At 45.3% G+C, this 22,610-nt stretch overlaps 1 protein-coding gene across 1 annotated transcript in view; it reads left to right on the forward strand.

Moving 5' to 3' along the window:
- Nucleotides 1–22,610, forward strand: part of HTRA2 (HtrA serine peptidase 2) — a 69,482-nt gene that overhangs the window by 45,176 nt on the left and 1,696 nt on the right. Inside the window, exons 3-7 of the mRNA XM_063457492.1 lie at nucleotides 10,462–10,656; nucleotides 15,543–15,575; nucleotides 17,642–17,747; nucleotides 18,100–18,169; nucleotides 19,304–19,399. Coding sequence (XP_063313562.1) covers nucleotides 10,462–10,656; nucleotides 15,543–15,575; nucleotides 17,642–17,747; nucleotides 18,100–18,169; nucleotides 19,304–19,399 — 500 coding nt within the window. The remainder of the gene's footprint in view (nucleotides 1–10,461; nucleotides 10,657–15,542; nucleotides 15,576–17,641; nucleotides 17,748–18,099; nucleotides 18,170–19,303; nucleotides 19,400–22,610) is intronic.

Here is a 22,610-nt window from a genome sequence, read left to right on the forward strand (position 1 = left end):
TGGACCCGAAAGTGAGTCACGTGGAAAAATAGTACCTGTTAAGCCATTTAACACCGTGCAAGTGCCAAAGTGATGGGTGCATGGGCAGTAATTTGAATGCATTGGTTATGTATTTACTAAGCCAAGCGTTGCTACCAGTTGAAATGATGGTTTGTATAGCGTCGTCAATTTTTACGTACTGTAGTGAGAAGTCGTCTGCGGGAATGAGTGCATTAATGCTGGGAACAAAAGAAGAGTGCGGTGCTGATAAATCGATAATCATGCGCTTTTTATTCAAGTATTTGTGTACAGCTATGCCAATGGGCTTAGTGCGCCGGGAGGAAAACTGTGTCACAAACGCACCCTACTCCAAGAGTGTGTGTGACGTAGTTGTGATGGTGAAAGGGTTAAAGTACACTATTTGTCTTCACTAGACAGGAAATAATGACAAAATCCCTCTTTTTAACACCACCCACACTTAAACATAATGATATAACTATTACTATCCCACCAAGTCTTACTTAGTACAATAGTTAAGGAATTATAAAAAGTACTAACTAGTCTCTTCAGGTAACGTGATTCTTAACCAGACAAAGGCAGAACTTAATAAATTAATGTTTATTATGAACAAAGAATAGTCACAGTGCATATAACAGTATATGATAAACAAGTTATTTACACCAACAACAGATAAAAACAAAAAGGAATAGCAGTAGCGGAATAGCATTATAATCACGGTATATCCACTGGTAGTCAGGAAAGAAAAACCAGAAAACACAGGCAGCATAATAATAATCCCCCTTCACCAAGGAAGATCACACCAAGTCTGGGAGCCAACTGTCTTCAAAAGCAATAACAACTCTGCAACCTGTGCCATTTACTACACAAATTACATTAAAAGATAATATTCCAAGGGTGCAACAATAAATTATACACCCTTGCCGTGACAAGGAGATAGAGGTCCTTTATGGAGATAGAGGTCCAGTTCCTCTCTCCTGTGGGGATATACCGAACAGATGACATCACGGTATATCCCGAAAGCCAAAACGAAATTGGGAATAGATAGCTTTTTGTTGAGCCTAGGGTCTCTGGTTTTAAGAACCACCAAAATATCCCCAAAGTTATAAGCCCTGTTCTCCAGCACGTCTTGGGAGGCTATAAGCAATGACACCAGACACGCGTCCTTCCCATCCAGGATTTCTTTCCTAATGGAGTCTGGGACGGAGTGAGCTGGTGACACAAAAGGAGACGTATCTGAGGCAGGAGCTGAAGGGAGAAGTATAGGGGTGGGTGTTGGTGCCATAGGTACTGCAGGGGTGAGGGCTGAGAGGACAGGAAGGTTACCTGGGGAGGCTATAGCACTTTGCTTAACTGGCTGTTCAAGGTCTGCAGGTTGGCCAGGATTGCCGCAAGGGCACCTTGCTTAACTGGCTGTTCAAGGTCTGCAGGTTGGCCAGGATTGCCGCAAGGGTGTCCTGGGTGGCTGTGCCAGCGCCAGATGGTTGACCTTGAGAGCTAGTGCCTGGCCTAGGCTCAGGGCCCGGGTTGGTCAAAAGTCTGTAGAGTTCCACCTTACGAGCCGTAGCATGAAAGGGGATTCCCCTAAGCCTAAGTTTGGTCATAATTTTTGGAATAGTCCATGCTCTCAAAGACGTAGAGGTAGAAGGGGCGAGAGGTACGCCTGGAGACTCGGGTCTGATAGGAGTGAATGGTATCTCATCGGTAGGCAACTCGTCAATGGGAGATGTATCTTGATGTATCTTGCGACATTCTAGAAATTAATTTGATTTAGTAGGGGAGTGTGAGAAAATTGACACAAAAAGGGGGGAGCAGGGGGGAATTCCTCGGGTGAACTGGACTGTAAGGCTATTGCCGAAGCAAAAAACTTAACTTTGACTAGTGACAGATGAGGCCCTACTAGTGCCAGGTGGCGGTAAGAGGCTCTATCTATGATTTGGCCGAGGTAAGTACGTTGCCACAGATGTGGTGGCGGGATGTTGGCCTCTCGATGACCTTTAAAAGATTCAAAACGTGTGGCCGTGGAAAGTGAGGCTCTGACTACGGCCCTGTAGAAGAGCGAATGAGGCGTTTAACTATGATTTGGACGTGGGGCCGTGTTGAGGTGGGAGATGGCTTTGCGGGGCCTGTAAATGCCTCGGTGAGCTAGGTCTGGAGCCCAGACCCTGTGAGCCAGTTCACGTACCATCTATGGGATAAATTGGCAAATTATGTAATGGGTGGATACTAACCTTCATAGTGGTTATGTAACAGAGTAAACTTGCAGAAGCCAGACACAGAGAGATGGATGCAGGTTTTCAGGAAGTAAGAAGTCTTTATTAACATTACGATCGGGCCTCAGATGAACTAACGTTCCAAAACAGGTCTGAGGGACAAATACATGGAGTACATGCTTTTTATAGAACTATAACTCCTCCCATTAATGGCTCCACCCGCACGTACCCTTAACCAATCGGTGGACAGGATTTGGATTTCCTTATATGGGCAGACCACATATCTCATCTGAAACAAAGTAGAAAGAAAGGCAATTTCAGTTCCTGCATTCCTGCACATGCTCAGTACATTGATGACAGTATCTTAGCTACATGTAACTAACTGATACAACATACACATATGCCACGTGGAAGCCTACTTAATTTACATTTCACCGAAATTCCATCACATTCCCCCCCTTTGATGCCTCTGATACAAAATTATTCCAGATGCATCACCAATCATAGTTTACCAACACCTCTCAAGTAGCCATTGGACCAGAGCAGACATTGTAAGCATCTTAGCATCATCACAAACTCCTCCAGCATTCCTCATCATGAATATGTTCTCTTTGGGCTAGGGATTCATATCTATAGACAGCCATTACATGAGCAGCTGTCTTTCTTTCTATAACAAAACAAGGAATAGAGTCAGCGCTAATCAGGAAGGCAGCAGTCCCAAACAGGGACTCCCTCTAATGTCCCTGGAGATAAATAGACAAAGCAAGAAAATGGGGGATGGGTCTGCGCCACTGGGTACAACAGATAATGATATTAAGTCCAATGGGATCTATATCGTGTGTCCAAAATTCTACTTAATACGGTATCCAGAAGATGTCAATGACATGGAAGATAATCCAATTTTGTAAGAAATAGAAGAGTTCTTACTTACAGTTGACAGAGCTTAATCCAGCTCTGGTGTGAATGGCTTGCAGCGGTATTATCCCCGCTTGCAGGATATACGGCAAGTGTCCTCTTCTATGTAGTGGCAGGTAACCAAATGGGAAATAAAAATGGAAACAATAATGGTGCAGTATGTTCCACACATGCGATAAAAGATATAAAATATAATAGATACACTCACATTCGGTAGAGCTTCAGCTAGCTCTAGTTTGATAGGCGTGCAGCGGTATAATCCCCGCTTAGAGGATATGGGATGAGTGATCTTGACACGAATATCAATAGCTCGGAGAGAAGATAAAACAGCGATAGTGCTCTCAATAAAATCTTTAGTGATAAAATAAAACAATAAAATATACTCACAATATATAGGGCAGACTGACTGCTCTATGTAACAGCGTAGGTGGTATAATCCCCACCTAGGATTCTTTGGAGTATTATATCCAGGAAGTAAAAAAATAAAAAATAAAAATAAAAGAAGTATAAAATATATATAAAAAGGCCAGGTAGTAGTAAAGTAGTGGATACTTTTACTGTTTTTATATACTGTTAATAAAAAGATTTTGGTCATTTTTACATTGTAACCATCATCTTTTACTACTACCTGGCTTTTTTATATATATTTTATACTTCTTTTATTTTTATTTTTTATTTTTTTTACTTCCTGGATATAATACTCCAAAGAATCCTAGGTACCGCTGGTTGCTGTTGGGAAGGAGGACCGGTTGTCTCTTCCCGGGCCTCATTGATGAGTCGCAGGTAATCCCCCTCCAGGTTCCATTCTTTGGCGACCAAATACTGTAGGTCTGCCTCGAGGTCAATAGCGCTAGGGAGCCCCAGCATGTCTTCTCGGTCGTAACACAGGTCCCAAAAACGAGAGTCGGTCGCTTTCCCAAAGTCCTCATCGTCAATATTATCCCAAAATCGGCCAAGGTCAGTGTAATCTCCGCCTTCTGGGAACTCATACTCTGCCATCTCGGGGACACACTGAGCTGCGTACCATTGTATCGCCTGGTATGCGTCGTCTAGCGCCAGTTCTGCATATACTAGAATCTCGAGTCTAGTCACCCACGCTTCTTCGGTCTGTTTTCTCAGGAGGGGCATCCGCTCTGCCATTCGAGCCAGGATTCGCTGCCTTCTGCTGCGGCACCGATCCCCTCGCGAATACTGTACTTCCTCTAGGGCTTCGTCCCACAACCTGGCTCTGACAGCCTCTCTGTACATCAACATGTCCTCCTCTGAGACTGCTCCAGACCCCAGGACGTAATCGTTCAATCTATCTTGAAACTTCTCCTCCATTTTCTGAGTTCCTTTGTAGATAGGGTCGCTGTACGGGTACTAGCGTTGCCCTCAATTTGTAATCCAGGAATGGTGTTGTCTGTAGCTGTCCCTCTGGTTGTAGGAACGATCCCGCCGCTTGCCACCAATTGTAACGGACCGTTTTGCTCAAAAGGGGATAAAAATCGTTTAGGCGATAATCCTCTTTTTTCCTAGACCAGCAGCTACTGCAAGCACCAATCTCCCGAACTGCAAACTGTACGAATTCTGGTAACTCCCGAACTGGAAACACACGAACCCTGGAATCAGCCGAACAGGAAAAGCATACAATCCAATTCCCCCAAAAACGAGACGACACATCGGTTTGAGGGTCAAGCAGAATCTGAGGTGCTGGCACACCCAGCCTGGTTTTTATTGCAGTTGTTACAAATACAGGTCCGCCCACAGGGAGGTATAAAACAACCACTCACACATCAGTTACATCCCACATATTCCCTCCCCTTATCCTGAGAGGAAACTCAATTATACATACAGTTAAAACATACTTTCTACCCAACTTTCATAACTCTAAAACCATACATCACATTCACATAAAAATACATATCCACAATCAATCCATTCAGGGGAACGACATATTAAAAAAATGGCATGAATCAGACCAGGGGTTCAAAAGTTAGTAAAGTATCTTTTAAAACCCCTGCCAGATTGTTTTTCCGGCTCAGACCGGTTTTACAGAGCCCTCTCCATTGACAGACTCCATTGAGCACATGGGGACACAAAGACAGTAAAACACTTTAAAATACATAGTGTCACCTTTTACACATAACACACAGACATTTCACATATCCCCAGATAGCTGGGATCTGAGCGCACAAAACTACCGAATAGCGCGCAGATCCTATTCACACAGTTCAATTGCCATGGAGCCGAAGTCTTTAACTACACGAATGGGCTCCATGGCATAGCTATCTGGGTTAACACATTCACATAAAGTCTGGTCCATAGTCCAAAGGCAAGAGGCGGGCAAGCAGCCCCCTCCAAGGACACGTGGCGAGGTCGGTTTCGCCACAGTAGTTAATATACACCCAGTTGTACCCAACCCTTACAATCTGCTTGCTTTGATACCAGGTGGAGCAACCTACTTCACAGTTCTAGACCTTAAGGATGCTTTCTTTTGCCTTCGAATTGCTGCTGAGAGTGAACATATCTTTGCTTTCCAATGGGAGGATGCTGTTACAGGTTCAAAGCGTCAGATGACCTGGACCAGACTACCTCAAGGGTTCAAGAATTCACCTACCCTATTTGGATCTGCATTAAGCCAGGATTTGCAAGATTTCAAGTCTATCCCAGGAGAATGTGTACTACTTCAATATGTGGATGATCTATTGATAGCGGCTGTTACTAAAGAGATATGCCAACAAGCCACTTCTATGGAGAGCAGGATACAAAGTATCGAGGAAGAAAGCACAGTTATGCCAGCCAAGTGTTAAATATTTAGGATTCCATATATCCGAAGGTCAAAGAATGATGGGACCTGAAAGAAAAGAAGCAGTGTGTCGGATATCTATACCTAAGAATAGAAGACAAGTGCGAGAATTCTTAGGAGCGGCAGGATTCTGCAGGATATGGATTCCTAATTATGCAATATTGGCGAAACCTCTATATGAAGCTGTGAAAGGAACAGAATATGACCCCTTTTTGTGGACCTCTGAGCAACAGAAGGCATCTGAAGATGTTAAGAAAGCACTTATGAGTGCCCCAGCCCTAGGTCTACCAGATCACACGCGTCCTTTTTATCTGTATGTACATGAGCAAAGAAGAATGGCTGTGGGAGTATTAACTCAATACTTGGGATCATGGCAAAGACCGGTAGCTTACATGTCCAAACAGTTGGATGCAGTGGCCAGTGGTCTTCCACCTTGTCTGCGAGCAGTGGCTGCTGCTGCCCTACTGGTAGCAGAGGCTGACAAGCTCACCTTGGGTCAGGAACTCCATGTGCGAGTACCTCACGCAGTACAGACCCTATTGGATTATAAAGGAAATCATTTAGCAACAGTCGAATTACCAAATATCAGGCTATGTTGTGTGAAAATCCAAGAGTACACCTAGAAACCGTCAACAATTTGAATCCAGCTACCCTTTTGCCTCTGACTACTGAAAGTCAACAAGATTGTTTGGAGATAATGGATGAAGTGTTTTCAAGTAGACCTGATCTTCATGATTTTCCCATCCAGAATCCGGACATTTAGTATTATACTGATGGTAGTAGTTATGTGAAGGAAGGTGTACGTTATGCAGGATATGCGGTAACGACTATAGATAAAGTGATAGAAGCACGGCCACTGTCAAAAGGGACATCAGCACAGAAGGCGGAACTGATTGCATTAACTAGGGCTTTGCAATTAGCTGAAGGGTTGAGAGTGAATAGCTACACTGATTCAAAGTATGCTTTTTTAACCACCCATGCACATGGAGCATTGTATAAAGAAAGGGGATTGTTGAATTCAGAAGGAAAAGAGATCAAGTATGCGGCTGAGATACTCCAACTGCTAGAGGCGGTATCGGAACCCGAAGGAAGTCGGTATTATACACTGTAGGGCACATCTGAGAGGTGATAGTGATGTCATCAAAGGAAATCGCATGGCCGAGCAAAACATGTCGCTGAATCTGGGCAAGAGGAATACGTGGGATATATTGCAGCCCTTGTACCGGCACCTCTGTCTCAATGGACTCCAATATATGCAGCCCAAGAGATGGAGTGGTTGAAGACTGAAGCTGGGAAATATCTGGAGAATAACTGGTATCAGTTAGAAGATGGAAGAATAGTTATTCCGACATCTCTGGCTATAGAGATTGTTTAAAATTTCCATAATGGTACACATACTGGAAGAGAGAGTATGGAAGAATCTATTAGGAAACATTTCTACATACCAAGGTTATCTAAACTTACTCAAGCCATTGTTCGGAGATGTGTTTTGTGTGCCCAAAATAATGCAAGACAAGGTCCTGTCAAACCCCCTGGAGTTCAATATATGGGAGGACTCCCAATGTCAGATCTGCAAATAGATTACTCAGGCTGGGTAGAAGCTTGTCCAACTCGTACAGAAAAGGCAGGAGAAGTTGTACCCAGATATGGACTTCCGTGTTCTATCAGATCAGACAATGGTCCAGCCTTTATCCATCAGTGTTTGCAACAATTAACTCATGTGCTTGGTATCAAGTGGAAACTTCATACAGGCTGTAGACCTCAGAGTTCTGGGAAGGTGGAAAGGATGAACAGAACAATAAAAACCCAGTTGGCTAAAATGTGTCAGGAGACTCAGCTCAAGTGGAATGTCCTTTTGCCAATTGCTCTGTTGCGGATACGTAGTACGTCTACCAGCAGAATGGGTCTGTCTCCCTTTGAAATTATGTATGGGCGTCCACCTCCCATACTTGGTAATCAAAGGGGGGACTTAAATCAGTTGGGTGAAGGAATTACTCGACAGCAGGTTGTAGAGTTGGGTAAAACTATGGAGGAAGTGCAGAAATGGGTGCAAGAGGTTACCGGTGAACATATATCCACCTGTTCATTCCTATCAACCAGGAGATCAAGTGTGGATAAAAGAATGGAATATTGTTCCATTAGGTCCAAAGTGGAGGTCCTTATGTTGTTCTTTTATCTACTCCAACAGCTGTAAAGGTGGCAGAGGTGACTCCGTGGATTCATCATTCTAGGGTTAAACTAGCATCAGACTCTTGGCAAGCTATCCCAGATCCTGAGAATCCTTGCAAGATCCGGTTGAAGCGTGCAACTCAGTCGGAGTGACGAGGAGATATTGGGACATTTAGAGTAACAACAGATATCAACAAGTAGGTGTTTTGACTGCCATAATAAAGCCTGACCACCTGCCTACGTGTCATAGCCAGAGCGTCTCGAAGGGATCTCTGTGAAGGAAAGTGAGGATCAGAAGAACAACATCCTTGCAGCCCTCACAAACGGGAAGCTGAGGTGCCGTCACACGGTCGAAGAAAAATGAGGAATTATGAAATGATGTGTTATATTGTGTGTTTAAGTATTTGTGTGATTTTTCAAGAGTACAGACATACCGAATTGCGGTAGTTGCATTAAGACTACTAAAACAGGTAACCAAATATCCCAAACTCTTATTTGGCACTCACAGTATGAATGTAAGGGATCTGTATCTAAATGTAGATACTTGGATATTGATTACAGTTTGTGCAAGCCAGTATCAGGAGAGTCTAAATGTTTCGATCCCCAATTCCAACCCCGTACAATTTGGTTGGTAATTAGGAATAGTAATTCCCAGGGAACTCTAATAAATAGGACTGTGATAAATACCATACATTCTACGGGTGTTCTGCTATTTGATGCATGTAAGGCGATTTCTGGTAGTAGAAAACCTTGGAATGTATGTGGTAATCTTAAATGGGAACGAACTTATGGGTTTAATGATAAAAACTTATGTCCCAGTAAAAGATCTACTGATCCTGATTGCCCAAATAGAGATTATAATTTTTGTCCCTATTGGTCTTGTGTAGGGTGGGCAACATGGGGGAAAAACAGTGGATCAAGATATGATTATCCAAAGGTTGCCTACCACACCATATTGTAAATCTATGGAATGTAATCCGGTCCATATGACCATCTCTAATCCCCAGCATTTTATTGACAAATTTGGAAATCTATTTGGGTTCCAAATACATGGCACAGGAGTAGATCCAGGAACGATAATATATGTAGGACTTGAAACTGAGACAGTAGCAACTCAAACTCATCAGGTTTTTCATTCCTTCTATGAGGGGATGAGTGTTGAGGATAAAATTCCCCATAAAGTTAAGAACCTATTTATTGATTTGGCTGAGAGTATTGCGGGTAGTCTTAATGTAACTAATTGCTATGTATGTGGAGGTACTAATATGGGAGACCAGTGGTCATGAGAGGCAAAGGAAGTATGGTACCCTGACTCTGAGACATATGAACAACAGATACCTTTTCAGTTTGATCATCAAGTAAGTACTAGAAGTAAATCGGATTGGCGGTTAAAAACCTCCATTATAGGTCATGTGTGTTTAGCCAGGAAAGGGCCATTGTATACCACACCTGTTGGCGAGTTAATATGTCTAGGACAGAAAGCCTATAATGCCGATACTAAAGATACTACTTGGTCAGCTTCAAATGTCTCGGAGCCTACTAATCTGTTTGCCAGTTACACCCATTTAAAAAGGTATGGTTTGACTTATCTGCTACATCCAATTGGAAAGCCCCAGCAAATTTATATTGGATCTGTGGTAAGAAAGCATATTTGGAGTTACCACAAGATTGGGAAGGGGCATGTGTATTAGGTATGCTCAAACCATCCTTCTTCTTGTTGCCAATTGAGACAGGAGAGACCTTGGGAGTTAAGGTTTACGATGTAAATCATAAAAAGAAGCGAGCATCCTTGAATATAGGTAGTTGGGAAGATGAGTGGCCTCCCCAACGAATTCTTTTTTAATATTTCTTACAATTCCCTTCAGTGGTTAAAAAGTTAGTTGGAAGTCCTTTGTGAGCAACTGATCTGGCAGGGTCCCTAGGACAACGCCCTGCTGGAGAACAATGGGGGGAGTGGGGGAAGCATGGATTCAAAGGGGCAGAAAGTGTCCCAAAATCCAATAAGCCCAAACAATGTTTATAAAAGGCAAACTCTCCCAGGGGCCATAGTCAGAAGGTAGGAGGGAGGCAAACAGGCCCGTCCAAAAACCAGTGGCGAGGTCACTTTCGCCACAAGTATAGTTAAATAATACAGTGACAATTGGTAGAATAAATGAGGTGCAGTGTCTTCCAAGCTTCAGGCGATATCTCAAACTTTTCTGGATGAGATACAAATGAAATTTCTCTCATTTTCTGTTGGCTGGTTAGGTAGATAAATATTAATGTTGATTTATACTATTGTATTTTGCTCCCCCTCCATAACTTCTTTGATGTGGTATTTATTTTTCTCATACTACCAAGCACTGCAGCTTCTTAATTTTCCCCCATGTCTTTCCACAGGCCCCACTTCCGACCCTAAAGCTGGGCCGCTCCTGTGATGTCAGGCAAGGGGAATTTGTGGTGGCAATGGGCAGTCCATTTTCACTGCAGAATACAATCACCTCGGGTATTGTAAGCTCTGTTCATCGAGGCAGCCGGGAGCTGGGCCTATCTAGTAGAGACATGGACTACATACAGACGGACGCAACCATTGATGTAAGCGATACGTTAAAAATGTAGGGGCTACCAATGGTGACACGGTGCGTGTGGCAGTGTTTTCATGTTTGGTAGTAATGGTGACGGAGCGTGTGGCAGTGTTTTCATGTTGGGTAGTAATGGTGACGGAGCGTGTGGCAGTGTTTTCATGTTTGGTAGTAATGGTGACAGTGCGTGTGGCAGTGTTTTCATGTTTGGTAGTAATGGTGACAGTGCGTGTGGCAGTGTTTTCATGTTTGGTAGTAATGGTGACTGAGCGTGTGGCAGTGTTTTCATGTTTGGTAGTAATGGTGACGGAGCGTGTGGCAGTGTTTTCATGTTTGGTAGTAGTGGTGACGGAGCGTGTGGCAGTGTTTTCATGTTTGGTAGTAATGGTGACTGAGCGTGTGGCAGTCTTTTCATGTTTGGTAATAGTGGTGACTGAGCGGGTGGCAGTGTTTTTATGGTGGGAAATACTGGTGACGGAACGTGTGGCAGTGTTTTCATGTTTGGTAGTGATGGTAACGGAGCGTGTGGCAGTGTTTTCATGTTGGGTAGTAATGGTGCGTATGGCAGTGTTTTCATGTTGGGTAGTAATGTTGACGGTGCGTGTGGCAGTGTTTTCATGGTGGGTAGTAATGGTGACGGTGCGTGTGGCAGTGTTTTCATGTTGGGTAGTAATGGTGCGTATGGCAGTGTTTTCATGTTGGGTAGTAATGTTGACGGTGCGTGTGGCAGTGTTTTCATGGTGGGTAGTAATGGTGACGGTGCGTGTGGCAGTGTTTTCATGTTCAGTAGTAATGGTGACGGAGCGTGTGGCAGTGTTTTCATGTTCGGTAGTAATGGTGATTGTGCATGTGGCAGTGTTTTTATGTTTGGTAATAGTGGTGACGGAGCGCGTGGCAGTGTTTTCATGTTGGGTAGTAATGGTGACTGTGCATGTGGCAGTGTTTTCATGTTCGGTAGTAATGGTGACGGAGCGTGTGGCAGTGTTTTCATGTTCGGTTGTAGTGGTGACGGAGCGGGTGGCAGTGTTTTCATGTTTGGTAGTAATGGTGACGGAGCTGTGGCAAACGCAGCCACTTCTAGACTGTATTGTAGAAAGGTTGTCTGTACTATGTGCTGTGTGTATTTTGCTATGTGTACTGTGTGGTATATGTAACTTTACTGTGTATCTGGGATTATGGTAATTCGCCTGCTGGCAGCCGTAAGCTGCCAGCATGCGAGCACTTCGTTCGACGAACAGCGGCTATCCGGGCTGTTCGTAGAACGAATGCGGGCTCCCCTGATAGACCACACACTTAGAGGCGTGTGGCGCTTGTTAACCGATTGCAACAATGTTGCAATCAGTAATTAGAGGCTCTCCTAGGTGGCCGTCGTTCGGCTACCGACCATGCGGCGGTCGGCCATCTTGGATCGTCTATTCTTCAGCGGTGTTTGGTCGTCGAGCGCCTGGAACCGAAATCGGCTACTCGATGACACGAACACCGCTGGACTTCCAGACCGTTCGGGAGCCCGGTGTTCGGTAGGATCGTTCCCCTAAGTGCAATCGGCAGATTGAGGGGAACTTCCATGTATAACTGTATTTGTTGCGGCGTTCGGTCAGTTCAGCTGGGAACTGAGCGGTATTCTCTCAAAAGATGCGCTCAGCCCCCAGCTATCTACCGAACGTTCGGTTAACTCTGTATACCGAATAAAACTCAAACGGTATTTTAAAGTAAATTGTCAGTTTTGCTGCACGATGGGATAATTCACTTAAGCGTCCATTTTAGTGGGAGTATCCTTCTCGTGCAGCAAGGCCTGTTGGGAGAATTATGTTGCATGATGGGATAAATCCCCTGGAACCTCTGTAAGGAAACCATGGGGAACTGTATAAATATGCAAGCTTGTGAATAAAGCCAGTTAGTTGACTCCCAAACTGTGTTTCGTCCGGTTATTGGGAGGATTGGGATATTGCCTTACTTTTCAGCGCTGACTGTGGATTTACCTGTAATACCTGCGGAGATCGTGGACTCTAATACTGCCCTCCGCTACAGGAGCGTGTGGCAGTGTTTTCATGTTGGGTAGTAATGGCGACGTTGCGTGTGGCAGTGTTTTCATGTTTGGTAGTAATGGTGACTGAGCGTATGGCAGTGTTTTCATGTTTGGTCGTAATAGTGACGGTGCGTGTGGCAGTGTATCATGTTGGGTAGTAATGGTTACGGTGCATGTGGCAGTGTTTTTATGGTGGGAAATACTAGTGACGGAGCGTGTGGCAGTGTTTTCATGTTTGGTAGTGATGGTGACGGTGCGTGTGGCAGTGTTTTCATGTTGGGTAGTAATGGTGACTGAGCGCGTGGCAGTGTTTTCATGTTGGGTAGTAATGGTGACGGTGCGTGTGACAGTGTTTTTATGGTGGGTAGTAATGTTGACGGAGCGCGTGGCAGTGTTTTCATGTTGGGTAGTAATGGTGACGGAGCGCGTGGCAGTGTTTTCATGTTGGGTAGTAATGGTGACGGAGTTTGTGGCATTGTTTTCATGTTGGGTAGTAATGGTGAGGGTGCGTGTGGCAGTGTTTTCATGTTTGGTAGTAATGGTGACGGTGCGTGTGGCAGTGTTTTCATGGTGGGTAGTAATGGTGACGGAGCGCGTGGCAGTGTTTTCATGTTGGGTAGTAATGGTGACGGAGCATGTGGCATTGTTTTCATGTTGGGTTGTAATAGTGAGGGTGCGTGTGGTAGTGTTTTTGTTTGGTAGTAATGGTGACGGAGTTTGTGGCAGTGTTTTCATGGTGGGAAATACTGGTGACGGAGCGTGTGGCAGTGTTTTCATGTTTGGTAGTAATGGTGACGGTGCATGTGGCATTGTTTTTATGTTGGGTAGTAATGGTGATGTTGCGTGTGGCAGTGTTTTCATGTTCGGTAGTAACATGTGGCAGTGTTTTCATGTTGGGTAGTAATGGTGACAGTGCATGTGGCAGTGTTTTCATGTTGGGTAGTAATGGTGACAGTGTTTGTGGCAGTGTTTTCATGGTTAGGTGTAATGGTGACGGTGCTTGTGGCCGTGTTTTTATGTTGGGTAGTAATGGTGACAGAATGTGTGGCAGTGTTTTCATGTTTGGTTGTTATGGTTCACATGGCTATGCTGACTTTACGTTGCAGTTTTTGGTATCGGGTAGTAATGGCGATGTTTTGAGATATATTTGTGTGCGTGGTGCCTGACTGTGTATGGCATGTTCTGTGCACGGTGCGTGACTGTGTATGGTATGTTCTGTGCGTGGTGCGGGACTGTATGGCATGTTCTGTGTGCGGTACTGTATGTGGTATGTTCTGTGTGTGGTGTGTGACTGTATATGGTATGTTCTGTGCGGGGCTGTATATGGCATGTTCTATGCGGGGTGCGTGACTGTATATGGCATGTTCTCTGTATATGGTATGTTCTGTGCGCGGTGTGTGACTGTATATGGCGTGTTCTGTGCGCGGTGTGAGACTGAATATGTCATGTTCTGTGTGGTGTGTGACTGAATATGGCATGTTCTGTGCGCGGTGTGTGACTGTATATGGCATGTTCTGTGCGCGGTGTGTGACTGTATATGGCATGTTCTGTGCGCGGTGTGTGACTGTATATGGCATGTTCTGTGCGCGGTGTGTGACTGTATATGGCATGTTCTGTGCGCAGTGTGTGACTGTATATGGCATGTTCTGTGCGCGGTGTGTGACTGTATATGGCATGTTCTGTGCGCGGTGTGTGACTGTATATGGCATGTTCTGTGCGCGGTGTGTGACTGTATATGGCATGTTCTGTGCGCGGTGTGTGACTGTATATGGCATGTTCTGTGCGCGGTGTGTGACTGTATATGGCATGTTCTGTGCGCGGTGTGTGACTGTATATGGCATGTTCTGTGCGCGGTGTGTGACTGTATATGGCATGTTCTGTGCGCGGTGTGTGGCTGTATATGGCATGTTCTGTGCGCGGTGTGTGACTGTATATGGCATGTTCTGTGCGCGGTGTGTGACTGTATATGGCATGTTCTGTGCGCGGTGTGTGACTGTATATGGCATGTTCTGTGCGCGGTGTGTGACTGTATATGGCATGTTCTGTGTGCGGTGTGTGACTGTATATGGCATGTTCTGTGCGTGGTGTGTGGCTGTATATGGCATGTTCTGTGCGCGGTGTGTGACTGTATATGGCATGCTCTGTGTGCGGTGTGTGACTGTATATGGCATGTTCTGTGCGCGGTGTGTGGCTGTATATGGCATGTTCTGTGCGCGGTGTGTGACTGTATATGGCATGTTCTGTGCGCGGTGTGTGACTGTATATGGCATGCTCTGTGCGCGGTGTGTGACTGTATATGGCATGTTCTGTGTGCGGTGTGTGACTGTATATGGCATGTTCTGTGTGCGGTGTGTGACTGTATATGGCATGTTCTGTGTGCGGTGTGTGACTGTATATGGCATGTTCTGTGCGCGGTGTGTGACTGTATATGGCATGTTCTGTGTGCGGTGTGTGACTGTATATGGCATGTTCTGTGCGCGGTGTGTCTGTATATGGCATGTTCTGTGTGCGGTGTGTGACTGTATATGGCATGTTCTGTGTGCGGTGTGTGACTGTATATGGCATGTTCTGTGTGCGGTGTGTGACTGTATATGGCATGTTCTGTGTGCGGTGTGTGACTGTATATGGCATGTTCTGTGCGCGGTGTGTGACTGTATATGGCATGTTCTGTGTGCGGTGTGTGACTGTATATGGCATGTTCTATGCGGGGTGTGTGACTGTATATGGCATGTTCTGTGTGCGGTGTGTGACTGTATATGGTATGTTCTGTGCGCGGTGTGTGACTGTGACCTGTAATATGACACTGGGCTGTGTATGTGTCGAGGCGTATTGTCTGCTCACCTTGTGATTTAATCACTTGTGTTTTATTTCAGTTTGGGAACTCAGGAGGTCCTCTGGTCAATCTGGTGAGTTAAGACATGTCCCTGTGAAATAAGAATGTGGGGGCTTCAAGCCTAATCTTTCATTGGATATTTGTTTCCAGGACAATGTAGTCTGACTCGCTGTAGACTGGGCTGGCAAGTAGTGGTTTTAAGTTTCAGACCTAGAAGTTGTCCTCTGATATTCCTGCTCCACTAGCTCTTCCATAGCTATAGATTGCTTCACACTGCCCCTCCTGTAATAATATATTGTGACATCATTCTTTATACTGTCCATCCTGTAATAATAGTGTGACATAATTCTGTGCTTTAATCTCTATACTTCCACCTACTGTAATAATTATACTGTGACATCATTCTGTGCTATAATCTTCATACTGCCCCCTCCTGTAATAATATAGTGTGACATCATTCTGTGCTATAATCTTTATACTTCCACCTACTGTAATAATTATACTGTGACATCGTTCTGTGCTATAATCTTCATACTGCCCCCTCCTGTAATAATATAGTGACATCATGCTGTGCTATAATCTTCATACTGCCCCTCCTGTAATAATATAGTGTGACATCATTCTGTGCTATAATCTTTATACTGCCCCCTCCTGTAATAATATAGTGTGACATCATTCTGTGCTATTATATTTATACTGCCCCCTCCTGTAATAATATAGTGTGACATCATTCTGTGCTATTATATTTATACTGCCCCCTCCTGTAATAATATAGTCTGACATCATTCTGTGCTATTATATTTATACTGCCCCCTCCTGTAATAATATAGTCTGACATCATGCTGTGCTATAATCTTCATACTGCCCCCTCCTGTAATAATATAGTGTGACATCATTCTGTGCTATTATATTTATACTGCCCCCTCCTGTAATAATATAGTCTGACATCATTCTGTGCTATAATCTTCATACTGCCCCCTCCTGTAATAATATAGTGTGACATCATTCTGTGCTATTATATTTATACTGCCCCCTCCCGTAATAATATAGTCTGACATCATTCTGTGCTATTATATTTATACTGCCCCCTCCTGTAATAATATAGTCTGACATCATTCTGTGCTATAATCTTCATACTGCCCCCTCCTGTAATAATATATTGTGACATCATTCTGTGCTATAATCTTCATACTGCCCCCTCCTGTAATAATATAGTGTGACATCATTCTGTGCTATTATATTTATACTGCCCCCTCCCGTAATAATATAGTCTGACATCATTCTGTGCTATAATCTTCATACTGCCCCCTCCTGTAATAATATAGTGTGACATCATTCTGTGCTATAATCTTCATACTGCCCCCTCCTGTAATAATATAGTGTGACATCATTCTGTGCTATTATATTTATACTGCCCCCTCCCGTAATAATATAGTCTGACATCATTCTGTGCTATTATATTTATACTGCCCCCTCCTGTAATAATATAGTCTGACATCATTCTGTGCTATAATCTTCATACTGCCCCCTCCTGTAATAATATAGTGTGACATCATTCTGTGCTATTATATTTATACTGCCCCCTCCCGTAATAATATAGTGTGACATCATTCTGTGCTATTATATTTATACTGCCCCCTCCCGTAATAATATAGTCTGACATCATTCTGTGCTATAATCTTCATACTGCCCCCTCATGTAATAATATAGTGTGACATCATTCTGTGCTATTATATTTATACTGCCCCCTCCTGTAATAATATACTGTGACATCATGCTGTGCTATAATCTTCATACTGCCCCCTCCTGTAATAATATAGTGTGACATCATTCTGTGCTATTATATTTATACTGCCCCCTCCTGTAATAATAGTGACATCATTCTGTGCTATTATCTGTATACTGCTAACTAGTGTTCATATTAAAAGATACATATGTGTGTGCCGGCTACCATTGGATCACACAGAATTGATTGCTCAGTGTGTGCTGTGAAAATGGGTAAATGCAGAATTTATTGCTCAGTGTGTGCCGGTGACCATGGGTATGACCAAGCTTGATAAAAATTCACTGCTCATATTTTCCGTGGGGTAACTCACTGATGCCTTTTTAGCAAAATTAACATTCTCTAGTCTGTTTCAGGATTGCGAAGTTATTGGGATCAATACTATGAAGGTTACACCTGGAATCTCGTTTGCTATCCCGTCTGACAGAGTGCAAGATTTCTTACAGAAATACAAGAGTCAGAGTTAAGAGACTTTCGGTATTGTGGTGTAAGAGAGAGGACTCTGGTTGTGTAGTGGGAGACAGAGAGGGGTCTGGTGGGGGGAGAGGGGGGTTAATGGGGTAGGGGTCCGGTGTTGAGGGGGGGGGGGGCATTAGGGGTCTTGTGTGGAGAGGATCGGATAGGGGCTAGTGTGGGAAACTCAGTCTGTTCGATTGATTATATGGGGTGTTAAAGAAGGGTCTAGTTTGATGGTTGCAGAGAGAGTTTGGTACAATGGGCTTGCTGAGAGATTTGGGACTGCTACTACGGGCAGTGTTGAGGGGAGAGGTCAGGACACACAATTTTACCTCTGTCATCTCTTTCTCTCCCTTAGGCTCCTGGCTTAACTCCTCCCACAGGAAACGTCAGTACATTGGGGTGATAATGGTGACCCTGTCTCCCAGGTAGGGGTTGGAGAATCTGTGTTTTTAGGGTAAATTATTGCTGCCTTGACCAGCTTTGTCGAGGCATCCAGAGGGTCCATGTCTGTTCCCACAATGAATAAAAGAAGGTGCTGGACCAGGTCTTATTCACAAAACCTTATGAGTCTTATCCTCTTCTCCGCATTAAAGCCACAGACCGGAACAAGCAATTCTCAGAAAAGTCACAGTTTTTATTGCCATTCTCAGGGATGAAAATGCATTGAAAAAATAGCAAAAATGAACATAGCAGTACCGTTTGTAAGAAGTAGGTGGCAAAATAGTCTATGCGTTTCGTACTAATGACTTTGTCAAGACTATCGTATACTCAGCCCAAGTTTGTCTTCCCTGACACTGACACCCACATCGTAATATGTACTCTAACTAGCTGTGTAATGACTTCACAAGCCTTCGATTTGCAGTTTGTTTGATACTGCCTCTGTCTTGATAGTGAGAAAAATAGGGCTGCGCCAATTTCTATGACAAAATATAATGAGCAGTGAAAATCACAACATGAAATAAGTAAAAATCACAACACCTAAAATAATAAAAAAAATACAAATATCGGTAAAAAAAAAAGGCCAATAAAAAGGATCTTACTCAGATTAAATATAGAATAAGGTGCTTAACCCCTTAAGGACCAAACTTCTGGAATAAAAGGGAATCATGACATGTCACCCATGTCATGTGTCCTTAAGGGTTAAACAGGAGCAATATCCTCAGTGTCTTTTTCCGGATGAATCCACTCACAGACAAAAACCAAATAAAAAGAACCAATAGTGCAATATGAACGGTCCAATATGTATATAGATAAAATAAAAGCTCACATTTAGTAGAGCTATAGCTAGCTCTAGTGTGAAGGGAGTACAGCGGTATAATCTCCACTTATGGAATATATTGTGGGTTTCTGCCGTCTGGGGTCTGGTCCACACTCAGGAAAGAGGGTAAAAAGAGACAACTAATAGTGCTCACTGAATAAAAACAACAGTATATATAATAACAAGAGCAGGCTAACTGCTCCTTGGTAACAGCACTGGTGGTATCCCATCCTAGGCTTGCTGCCCATCTGTAAATTAGCGCTTACTCTCCTTTTTCTTTTTTTCTTCTCTGTCTCGATAGCATCCTGGCTGAGTTGAAATTCCGAGATCCTGGGTTTCCTGATATACAGCAGGGTGTCCTGATCATGAAAGTGATTACTGGCTCCCCAGCAAATCAGTGAGTAGCGATGGGGAAATGTTTACCAGATATATGTAACACTGCGCCTGCCGCTCTGTCTTGCCTTTCTACCTGAACTTTCTAATGTCACACTTGCGTTCCTGCCTCTGACTGGCACTTTCTGCCTCGCTTCCAGCCCTGCGCTTCCCGCTCTCTCCCTTGTTTTCTGCCCTGCACTTCCCATTCTCTGCCTCGCTTCCCGCCCTGCGATTTCCTCTCTGCCTCGTTTTCTGCCCTGCTCTTCCTGCTCTCTGCCTCGCTTCCCGCCCTGCGATTTCCTCTCTGCCTCGTTTTCTGCCCTGCTCTTCCTTCTCTCTGCCTCAATTTCTACTGCGATTTCCGCTCTCTGCCTCGCTTTCCGCCCTGCGGTTTCCGCTCTCTGCCTCGCTTTCCGCCCTGCGGTTTCCGCTCTCTGCCTCGCTTTCCGCCCCGCAGTTTCCGCTCTCTGCCTCGCTTTCCGCCCTGCAGTTTCCGCTCTCTGCCACGTTTTCTGCCCTGCTCTTCCTGCTCTCTGCCTCGCTTGCCGCCCTGTGGTTTCCGCTCTCTGCCTCGCTTTCCGCCCCGCAGTTTCCTCTCTTTGCCTCGCTTTCCACCCTGCGATTTCCGCTCTCTGCCACATTTTCTGCCCTGCTCTTCCTGCTCTCTGCCTCAGTTTCTACTGCGATTTCCGCTCTCTGCCTCGCTTCCCGCCCTGCGGTTTCCGCTCTCTGCCTCGGTTTCCGCCCCGCAGTTTCCGCTCTCTGCCTCGCTTTCCACCCTGCGGTTTCCGCTCTCTGCCACGTTTTCTGCCCTGCTCTTCCTGCTCTCTGCCTCAATTTCTACTGCGATTTCTGCTCTCTGCTTCGCTTCCTGCCCTACGCTTCCCGCTCTCTCCCTTGTTTTCTGCCCTGCACTTCCCATTCTCTACCTCGCTTCCCGCCCTGCGATTTCCGCTCTCTCCCTTGTTTTCTGCCCTGCACTTCCCATTCTCTGCCTCAATTTCTACTGCGATTTCCGCTCTCTCCCTTGTTTTCTCCCCTGCTCTTCCTGTTCTCTGCCTCAATTTCTACTGCGATTTCCGCTCTCTGCCTCGCTTCCTGCCCTGCGGTTTCCGCTCTCTGCCTCGCTTTCCGCCCTGCAGTTTCCGCTCTCTGCCACGTTTTCTGCCCTGCTCTTCCTGCTCTCTGCCTCGCATCCCGCCCTGCGGTTTCCGCTCTCTGCCTCGCTTTCCGCCCCGCAATTTCCGCTCTTTGCCTCGCTTTCCACCCTGTGATTTCCGCTCTCTGCCTCGTTTTCTGCCCTGCTCTTCCTGCTCTCTGCCTCAGTTTCTACTGCGATTTCCGCTCTCTGCCTCGCTTCCCGCCCTGCGGTTTCCGCTCTCTGCCTCGCTTTCCGCCCTGCAGTTTCCGCTCTCTGCCACGTTTTCTGCCCTGCTCTTCCTGCTCTCTGCCTCGCTTCCCGCCCTGCGGTTTCCGCTCTCTGCCTCGCTTTCCGCCCCGCAATTTCCGCTCTTTGCCTCGCTTTCCACCCTGTGATTTCCGCTCTCTGCCTCGTTTTCTGCCCTGCTCTTCCTGCTCTCTGCCTCAATTTCTACTGCGATTTCCGCTCTCTGCCTCGCTTCCCGCCCTGCGGTTTCCGCTCTCTGCCTCGCTTCCCGCCCCGCGGTTTCCGCTCTCTGCCTCGCTTTCCGCCCCGCAGTTTCCGCTCTTTGCCTCGCTTTCCACCCTGCGATTTCCGCTCTCTGACACATTTTCTGCCCTGCTCTTCCTGCTCTCTGCCTCGCTTTCCGCCCTGCAGTTTCTGCTCTCTGCCACGTTTTCTGCCCTGCTCTTCCTGCTCTCTGCCTCGCTTCCCGCCCTGCGGTTTCCGCTCTCTGCCTCGGTTTCCGCCCCGCAGTTTCCGCTCTTTGCCTCGCTTTACACCCTGCGATTTCCGCTCTCTGCCACATTTTCTGCCCTGCTCTTCCTTCTCTCTGCCTCAATTTCAACTGCGGTTTCCGCTCTCTGCCTCGTTTTCTGCCCTGCTCTTCCTGCTCTCTGTCTCGCTTCCTGCCCTGCGATTTCCGCTCTCTGCCTCGTTTTCTGCCCTGCTCTTCCTGCTCTCTGTCTCGCTTCCTGCCCTGCGGTTTCCGCTCTCTGCCTCGTTTTCTGCCCTGCTCTTCCTTCTCTCTGCCTCAATTTCTACTGCGATTTCTGCTCTCTGCTTCGCTTCCTGCCCTACGCTTCCCGCGCTCTCCCTTGTTTTTTGCCCTGCTCTTCCTGTTCTCTGCCTTGCTTTCCACCCTCTGACTGCCATACTCTGCTTCCTCCTGTCTTTAGTGTCAGCTCTTGTAGCATCTGCAGTCTGTCTGCTTTTGTTCACACCTATCCTGCTACTCTTTCTTGGCCCCTTCCCTTCCTGCAGCTCCTGAAATTGGCGACTTTGCATTTGTTGGACACTGCACATTCAGGATCATAGCACTATGACCACTTCAAAACATGAAAGTTAAAATAGTGCTTTGAGTAACCCATTTAAAAATCACTTACGTACTGGTTGTGGCCTTCTATTCGTGCTGTATACTTCTTCTCACTCTAAATCACTTTTCAGATTTCTGCGATTGTTTTTTTTCTTCAAATCTACAATTTGTAATCCCATCCCCTTAGCCACAGCCCTCTTTTCACAAAGCAACTTGTTTATTAGATGGTCTCGGAGTATGTACTCCGCTTAGCCTAAGGGAAATCCGTGTGAGCTGGACTGTCATGACTCCACCCCGAAGCGAATCCCTGTTCTTTGATTATCTGCCTCCTTTCCCTTAGTACACCTTTAATATCTAATACCAATAACCCAAGGGCAGTGATTGGAAGGTGAGCTCCACCCCCACAGCCAATCAGCAGAACATTTTTGAATTATGGGGGTGGAGTTGAAAGTTGCAAAACAATTTAGTTTTTTTTTTTTCTTTAGTAAATCGAGAACTGAATGTGGAGATAAAACAAAGCATGGATGTAAAGGCATTGAAGTTATGTTGATGCCCAGAGAGTTCCTTTAACAGATATACAGTGACTATCCAGTGCAGAGCGTGTATCTGTGTATCTGTGTATCTGTGTATCTGTGTATCTGTGTATCTGTGTATCTGTGTATCTGTGTATCTGTGTATCTGTGTATCTGTGTATCTGTGTATCTGTGTATCTGTGTATCTGTGTATCTGTGTATCTGTGTATCTGTGTATCTGTGTATCTGTGTATCTGTGTATCTG

The sequence above is a fragment of the Pelobates fuscus genome, chromosome 6 (assembly GCF_036172605.1).
Source record: "Pelobates fuscus isolate aPelFus1 chromosome 6, aPelFus1.pri, whole genome shotgun sequence".
NCBI classification, from domain to species: domain Eukaryota; kingdom Metazoa; phylum Chordata; class Amphibia; order Anura; family Pelobatidae; genus Pelobates; species Pelobates fuscus.